The 9,425-nt window shown below is 33.6% G+C and overlaps 1 protein-coding gene across 3 annotated transcripts in view; it reads left to right on the top strand.

Moving 5' to 3' along the window:
* LOC148601795 (uncharacterized) overlaps positions 1-9,425 on the top strand; it is a 28,357-nt gene that overhangs the window by 7,488 nt on the left and 11,444 nt on the right. Inside the window, exons 1-6 of one of the 3 annotated variants that reach the window (XM_088556800.1) lie at positions 3,756-3,970; positions 5,939-6,059; positions 6,572-6,730; positions 7,799-7,927; positions 8,454-8,545; positions 9,305-9,416. In XM_088556800.1, coding sequence (XP_088412926.1) covers positions 5,946-6,059; positions 6,572-6,730; positions 7,799-7,927; positions 8,454-8,545; positions 9,305-9,416 — 606 coding nt within the window. In that variant the 5' untranslated portion in view covers positions 3,756-3,970; positions 5,939-5,945. Of the gene's footprint in view, positions 1-3,755; positions 3,971-5,006; positions 5,167-5,938; positions 6,060-6,571; positions 6,731-7,798; positions 7,928-8,453; positions 8,546-9,304; positions 9,417-9,425 lie in introns of those variants that run through there. The other 2 variants (XM_088556799.1, XM_088556802.1) reach the window with 2 other exon arrangements.

The following is a 9,425-nucleotide window of genomic DNA, read 5'->3' on the forward strand; positions in this document are numbered from 1 at the left end:
GTGAAACGACATCACGTTATAAGAAAACCACTGCACGTAAAGATAAATCCACATAACGTAAATATATGTTGACAGGACGTAATCATATAACGACAGAACGTAAAGACGAAAGTACAAAACCTAAGGACGAAATGACAGAACGTAAAGACGAAATGGCATAACGTAAAGGTGAAACGACCTCACGTTATACGTTATAAGAAAACCACTGCACGTAAAGATAAATCCACATAATGTAAATATATGTTGACATGACGTAATCATATAACGACAGAACGTAAAGACGAAAGTACAAAACGTAAGGACGAAATGACAGAACGTAAAGACGAAATGGCAGAACGTAAAAACAAAACGACATAATGTAAAGATGTTCCTACATAACGTAAATACAAAATGAACCACATGTAATTATAAAACCACAGCAAGTAATATAAAATTGATAACACGTAAACAAATGTGTATCTCATCAGACAGTTTAGGCGTTCCATATTTTTCACTTATCAATAACTATAACTATGAAGCCTAAAGAGTTGTTTGTTCAAACGTGTCCGTCTGTCCGTTTACTTTTCCGAAAACTCTTATTCTTGAATCAATGCAGTTAGTAAAATAAAACAGCTATGTCCTAATAACGAATTCCTATTCCCTATCATTGATTGTATTTCGTAATTCCACGCGAGCGAGTGGTGGCATGCTTATAAATGTTGTCTAAAGTTATGTCTTTTCAATTTTTATCACCCATACTTCGTTTCTTGTTGTGTATGTTATCAAACGAAGGGACCATTCTGTTGTGAATTCGGTACTCTTTTTCTAATAATAAATGTTATATACATTTTATGTTAAAGTATTGAAAAATACTCTTAAAGCAATAGTTCCATAGGCTTTCAAAGAAATCCGTTATATACCTGAGATTGAAAAATTGGCTATCAGATAATTCTGTTATCTGGGTATTTTTATATAAATACAAGTGAATATTATGCCTATTTTCTCACATGTATCTTAGGGTAGTTAAGGTGCTAGCCATGATTACACCCTCATTTTAAGTCCCGTTCGGTTCCGGGTGTCAAAAGAGTAGGCCCGCAGCAGCGCTTGGCTTGTCGTAAAAGGCGACTAAATAGTGCTCATAGTCAAACCCCAACAATCAATCAATCAATCAATCAACCCCAATTTTCCCCTCAACCTACCTCTCTTCTACACCGCTGTATATCTGGTCTCCATGGATGAGTAACGGAGACAGCACACATATCTGTGGTCATTACAAATGTCATGTAATATTCTGACATATGTTATTAAGTCAGCGTTTAAAATGATGATCCAAATTAAAGACAATTAGTACTCTCGTTAAAAAAGATAGCCGACACAGTAAAATTTGTACTTTCCATTCAGGAAAAAACACATGGCACGCAATTTCTATTTTCGATACAGTTTTTTTTTTTTCGAACGCCACTAAGTTGTCAGTATTTAGCAACTCGGGAAACAGAATTGCGATTAGGTGACTTGCGTTTCCATGAAAGAGCGTCTTTAAGGTCAAAGGATGAAAAGCGAAACTATACCGACTGCGTCAGAAAAAAACTTAAATCCATACAATAATGGGAATTTGTACTTGATAATTTAGTTGAATTCATTGCAATCAAATTTTGTACGAATCTTCGTTGATTTTGATAAAAAAAACCTAAATAAGGCCGTGTATTACTGAAAATGAATTAAGGATAGAATTATTAACAAATCCTGGCTATGGACAACTTAAACAAACTAGCAGCATGCTATACAAAAGTCATTGCAAATTACCCCAAATAATATATAAAAACATATTCTGATTCGGTTTATAAAAAGCATCTTGTAAACAAACTATACTGTCATTTGAATATAGACTCCAAGGTTGGTAGAAGGTTGTGCTAAAATTATACTTGGATTTTAAATATTTGGCACACATAAAGTTAAACCCTGTAATGGGTCACACTGTTTTGATTTTCGTTATCCTTACCGATTAATATTGAAGACGGGCATACGCCGTAACAATCGGACAGTAGTAATCTTAACTGAAAATATAACATTATAGAAAAATCCAGGTTTGCAGGGGCTCCCCCCTTTTTGGATCCCTTTTATGTTGGCCTACGCATTATATCAGTTTAGTTTGTTTTGCTGAGGTGCTACATGTAAGTTTGACTCGAAAACGGAAATACTTTATTATAAATGGTACATGTAGTTACTGTTTTTTGACTGTCAGTCCCCAAATATTGGCTCAAATCATATATATGTTTTGGGATTGATTTTTAGGATTATATTGTCCTTAATTATTAAGTTTTAAATATCTGCCGGATTATGACATGAAAGATCGAAAAGCATTCCATTCCATGTCTTGTTCAAATGATTTTTTGTCAGGACAATTGAATTCAACTTTCTTGATTGCAAATGGAATATCAGGGGGATTCTTATTAAGGTCTTCTGAACAAAATCAAGATGGAGTCGTGTTAGATTCTGTACATGCACATGTACATGCAGTAACTGAATGCAAAGTACATGTATATACGGATATTCGGTTGGAAATAAAACTTACAATGTAAGTCCGTTTTCCCCTATTTTTCATTTCAATATTTTGGACTTGCTGACTTGCTGAAAAGGTGGATTGGCATAACATATGTTTAAGCTCATGCGTTTATTAAAACAATATGTGTTGTTGTTACATGTACTTTTCCTTTTTCGAATTAAAGTCCCATTTATAAAGTCACACACTTGCCCCTAAAGAACGGTTAAAGTTTTTTTTTTAATGTAATGGTTTTATTACACGTTCTGTAGTAGAATCAGCATAAAACTGTTCTCATTCTTCTGTTTGCACTTTTGACTGGTGGTTTCAACGAGGCGGATCAGGTTGTTCTAGAATGTCATGATGGATGCAAAGAATCGGAGTTTGGTCAAACGGAAGTGATTACACTAATTGAAAATATTCACATCCTGTAAGAATTTAAGTGTTCAATTTTCACGTAACTCTACAACTTTTTTTTTGATAAGTTCTTGCTTTTGGTTATAGATTGTTTTGAAATTTGTCAGATCCTGAAAACCTTCTATCGCAGTATAATTTGTCACACATCCTGAAAACATATCGCGGTATAATTTATCATATCCGGAAAACCTTCTATCGCAGTATACAATTTTATTTAGCTTTTCTATAGGACGAATCCTCATAATAGTAATCAATACAAATTAAACCTTTGACCTTAGAAGCATTGAGATCCCAACTCCAGTCTGACAGAAAGTCAACCTGTGTTACTGAGTGAGGATCTTTTATAACAAAAAACAAAAACAAAAACAAAACAAAACAAAAAAAAAATCAAATTGGTCACATCAGAAAAATATATGCTAGTTAATGTAAAACTATATTGTTTTATAAAAACTTCGCCCTCTTACAGGATATACCTGCTTTCATATTATTATAAGTTTAATGAAGGTGGAAATTATCACTTAATAAAACAATAGAACTTGCCTATTTACATGTACATGCCTTGGAAATCACAAAGATGAACATACAAAAACAACTCACAGCTATCATTTTTCCCCAAAAATACAAGAAAACGATTGATTTCCTTGATGTAGTTCGGTTTGTTTAATTTTCTCTGTTTTCTGTTTTATTTTAAGTTCGTTTCTCTTGTCTGTACTGTCTTTTTATTTGCTTTGTCCTCGAGTTATGAAAATAGGGTATCTCACATCCCATTTCCGTTAAATGTACTGGTACACTGTACTCTCTCAGACCAAGTGGGCGTTTTTATTAATAAAGAAGGGTATGATTTAATAATACGACGACATTTGATGGGACTATATCATTTTCGCTTTACAACCGAGTGCTCATACATGTAGATGTACAATCAATTATATTTACATCAAGGTAGAATTTTGTCGGTTTAGCGAATTGGCAGAATTACAGTTTACCATTTTATTGTGCACGGAAATAAAGTGGAGCCTGTGGGTTTCATATATTGAGGTAAATACATTTCTTTTTAACACCCATTTGTTCTAAAAAAAATATATGATGTATCTTTGGTACTATTAGACCTGAAATGTATCTGTACGTTGTTTACATAACTTTCTTTGTGAAGGAGTAGTCTGGTCGAACATGTCCGTTCGTCCGTATCATCTATGAAAAGCCTCGTGAAAACTCTTATTCTAGAATCGATTTCATTGCTATGAATTATCTATGTTCTGAAACTTTAGAAAGCCAGAGTGGACCCCCCGAAGTTACATTTTTTCCCATAGTTTTCAATTGGAGAAACATAATTTTCTATTTCTAATTTCTATTCCTATCATTGATTTTATGTGCATAATTTCACCGAGTGGTTGATGATGCTTCATGTTGCCATATCTTGTATCCATTTTATATCACCCGTTTTTGTTTTTTTTGTTTTTTTTTGTTTTTTTGTTTTTTTGTTTTGTTTTTTATTATGATCACGCATTGAAGCTTATGTCATAGGACGTAAAAGGATCAATTGAAGGGACAACCCTCTGTCAGTTCCAATTTTTTTTTTTTTTAAATATGATTAATATTTTATGTTAAAGTATTGAAAAATACTATAAAAGGAACCATTCCATAGGCTTTTAGAGAAATCCGTTATATATCTGAGCACATTTAAATAAATACTAGTGAATACATAATTATAATGATGCATATGTTCGAACATGTATCCTGAGGTAGATTTGGCCCCTGTTAAGCCCCTCCCCCTTTTCTTGATCCGTCATCGGTATGTGTTGTTTGGTCTACATAGAAGAGAAACATTTTATAATAATACCATAGCATTTGAAATATGTCATGTAACGTTCTGGCATCACTTTATTTACGCCTGACAATAAATGATGGATAGAATTACTCGCTTAAAAAAAACAAAAAAAACAAAAACCAAACTTTTAAATGAGTTATTTATAGTTGCGTTTGAATAGAAGCAGATAGACAGTCGTTCTAAAAATACTTGGATTTTATAGATTTGACACACATAAACCCTACACAGGTCACATTGTTTTGAAGTTTGTCATATTTACGATTCACAACAGACATACTACGTAGTTATCAAGGCCGCAGTATACTTAACAGAACGTTTTAAAAATCAGTTTCACAGGGACTTTCTCATTTTTGGACCCCGATTTGTTGGACTACGCATTATAGCAGCTTGGTTTGTTTTTGCAAAGGTGCGTAAGCTTGACTCGAAACGGAAAAACGTTGTTGTTAAGATATATGTACAGTACCGATCACTTCTAACCTCTATTAAATTCTGTCAGAATCTGACGGGTTTTCCGTTCTACGACAGTAGGTAGAACAGAAATCCTGACAGATCCTGATAGGGTATGACAGAGGCTGTCCTGGGTCAGGACACATTTTGCCATATTCCCTGACAGATTCTGACAGAAACTGTCCTGGGTCGTGACAAAGAAAATACGAAAAGCTGTTCTAAACTGTCATACCCGTGGACAGTTCTTGACACTTAATCTTTCTATTCTGTGTGACGTAATTTAGAACAGGAAGTCCGCGATTAATAAAGGAAACTGTGTGACTAATGTAAATTAGCGAACCTGATTAGGAAACAAATCTTGATTTCAAAATTTACATTGAATTTCCAATTATATACATTTTATGTACATCTACATGAGTGTACGGATATTTGGTTTGGAAGAAAACTCCAGTCTATATGTTTTCCCCTATTTTACATTTTAATATTTTGAACTTGAAATGCTGAAAAGGGGGGGGGCATATCATATGTATAAGCGCAGTTGTTTATCAAATTAATTAGTTCTGTTGTTACTCTTTCAAATTAAACCCAAGTCTTATTTATAAAGTCACATACTTGCCCTTGAACAGTAAAAGTTTTTTTTTCAAAATTCAGTGCAATAACTTTATTACTTGTTCTTCAGCAGAACCTTTCTCAAATTTCTTTTTTATTTAAAAAATGTTCTGTTTGCACAGTTGACTGATGGTTTCCACGAAGAGGCAAGGCCGAGCAGAGGTTGTACTAGAATGTCATGATGAATGCATGGAATCGGATTTTGGTAAACCGGAAGTGATTACGCTAAAATATTCATATCCTGTAAGAATTTAAGTGTTCATTTTTCACGAATACAAATTTTCTTTGATTAGTTCTTGTTTTTTTTATATAAAAGATTAATTTGAAATTTGTCATATCCTGAAAACCTTCTATTGCAATATACTATTTTAATTTAGCTTTCAAAGAGGAGGAACTCCTCATAACGATATGGTCAATACGAATTAAACCTTTGACCTTAGAAGCATTGAGAGCCCGATTTGTCAATCTGTATTACCGAGTAAGGATTTTTTAACGAAAGAAAAAGAAAAAAAGATGCTTATAGCAGAAAAGTAAATCTTAGTTGATTTGTTTTTATATTCAACTTCGTCTTCTTACAGGTTACACACACGTACGTGGTTACATCTGCTTTATATCCAGTTTTATGACGATGAAAAAACAATTGAACTTGCTTATTTTCATGCCTTTAAAATCACGTAGATATTCATACATAAGAAATCATTTTATTTGCTTCGTCCTTGAGATTTGAATGTATAGGATTTCGCATCCCATTTCAGTTAAAGGTACTGGTACCCTCTCATACAGGCAATAAGTTCTGTAAATGGATATATCCGGTTGTATTCGGAGGAGGATTGGTTGGAGGGGACCATGTGGATATCGCCATAGAAACAAAGGCTAATACATGTGGATTGTTGACAAGTCAGGAATCTACGAAGGTATAAGTACTTGTATGTATGTAGATTGGCACAATGTTGATCAGGCGTACTCGGCTGTTATGTAAAATGAAGACAATTATAATAATATTTCAGGCTTTGTCTTTGAGGTACATTGGATTTATGCTCTGACAAATAACAATTCTGTTGATAATGCAATGTATTGATGTTAACACGGTGAAAGGAGGGGTAATTCTTAAATTCAATGTGTAGGTACAGGTGTGCGGCCCATATCGGCCTACTTTTTGTGATTAGTAATATTTGGAAAGGGTTGGAATTGAGTTTCAGTATATGTTGCAGGGTTAACATTTATAAATGGCTGTATATTTTCACATGGTTTATTGATTTGACAATGTAATATAAAGTCCCTGATTCGGCATCAGTTAAACAATCCTTCAAATTATCAAAGAATAAAGATTAACACTTGCAATTGACTGATATGAAAGGAAAGCATCCAATTAACATGATATTGATGTCTGTAGATAGAGTGCTCAAAATGCACCCTGAGGACCCTAATAAAATAATAAAAATATTTGCCACCCTAAACCGTGTTAGACGTGTAGGTCAATACACAAACCTACAAAAGTTCGTTTATTCAACCGGGACAGTTGTTGGGAAAGCTTATAGATTTCTCTTTTAATATGGGTAGATTCCTTGTAATTAATAGTAGTCTATCAAAGAAGTAGCTACTTTAATTCTACCCGATATCTTCCACTCGTGACAGATATTAAACGTATTACCACGATTTCCGTTGTACTCAACGAAAACATTCACACTCCTCGAAAAATCCAAACGAGACTCAAGTCTCATATATGTACAGCATACATGTACATATGACAGGAACGAATCCAGAAATTTGTAAATCGGAGGGGTTCTGATTCATTAAGTTATGAAAAGGGATTTCCAGTCTATGATATTTGCAATTTTGGCCGAAATTTATATAAAACATTTTATGAAATGAAGCAAAATGGGGAAGGGGAACCCCTGAATCCTCTCGATCGATCGATCCACCGGTGTACATATGTATATAACTGTTGCTCAAATCAAATGATTGTGTTTTTTTGTCGACAGGTATATCACTGTGATGATGGATCACTTACGATACAGAGGTTAACCTACAAAGTTGGAGATAACTCTTTGTTATGTGTAATACCCGATTACTGTGTGTGTTATAAGGATGCCAATTTTTCACAAACTCAGGTATATACAATGCGTTGTGTCACGTCACTTTATGGAGGAGAAATATAAAGGATAAGATAGCAACCATTAATTTAAAAAAAATACAAGGATGCTAAGACTATATTTATTTATTTATTATTTTGGGTAACTTGCAATGATTTTTGTATAGCAAGCTGCTAGTTTGTTTATGTTTAGGTCAAAAATTTAAGTTGTCCACGGCCAGGCTTTGTTAATAATTATATCCTTAATTCATTTTCAGTAATACAAGGTCTTATTCAGTTTTTTAAGGGAAAAGAACATGTTTGAACTGCAGCAAAAATATTCCATAATAAATATTGCTTTGATACTGAATATAATATAGACTTCGGTTGTCTTTACGCATGCCTAATGTATACTTCCGCTATTAAAATTAATTTGTTTTAACCCTAAAACCATACCTTGCGGAAGTAGACTGTATGTCACGTGACTACCAGCAGTTAAGACAAAGGAAACTACTATTGGAAAACTGGTAGTGTATTGAACAACTTCATTTACATATCATTTATAGATTGTGGAGATGTCAGAGACAGGTAATCTGGTCTTGCTGGATTGGCTTACCTGTGGACGGGCTGCTCGAGGCGAAATATGGGCTTTTTCAAGGTACATATACATGTAATTTTAAGCTGGAACTTATTATTTTGGTCACCATAGCTTGTATTTTGATTGATAAGAACATGTTTTTTTTTAATAATAAATGTAAATGTCTTTAAATAACAATAACTAGTTGCTGCTTATACTCCCTGCATGCAAACAAAGTTTGGACGGGGTATATAGTTATCACGTACATTGTATTCCGTTCTACCGTTTACACCTACATGTTAAATGCAGCTACTTCATAACAGTCTAATGAAAATTGACAAAACATTACATCTACGAGAAGGTTGTGTATTATCATTATAAGCTGTTTAGAAAAGGGGGGTAGCTATTGGCTTCACATGTTGCAACCGGAGCTTTCCATTAGAAGAGCTCAAGCTTAATTCTAAGTTATTCAAAATTTCCACACGTTCGAATGTATATTTTGGACTTTCCGATCGATCTAGAGTATTCATTTCTTCCGATCGATTTTAAGTATTCACTTCTTCCGATCCGTCTAAAATATTCATTTCCATCATGATGACTGATTTATTCCTCTCTCGAAAGGCAACTTCCTTAGAAAAAATAGCAACTTTGAATTACAGAGGACACTTGCCATATCAGTGATCAAGGTCTATGATTATTTTTTTTTTTGTCAATCGGATCGATCATCTTCTTTTCAATTATTTTTTTTTTGTTTGCAGATCATTTTTTTATCTTTATTTTTAAGTCCCCAAAGTTACGAGATAAATTTCACATGAATAAAAGCTGTTTATGACTTTGTAGCTTTAAGAATTGTATACAGATCAATGTTAATGGGGAAACATTTTACAAAGATACAGCACACCTACAGGATGTTCCAGGATTAACTGTCCAACAATCAATGAGGGATTACCAGGTACATGCA

Source organism: Perna viridis, chromosome 12, assembly GCF_037379345.1.
Source record: "Perna viridis isolate PV_CMFRI_1.1 ecotype Kerala chromosome 12, ASM3737934v1, whole genome shotgun sequence".
Classification (NCBI taxonomy): Eukaryota; Metazoa; Mollusca; class Bivalvia; order Mytilida; family Mytilidae; genus Perna; species Perna viridis.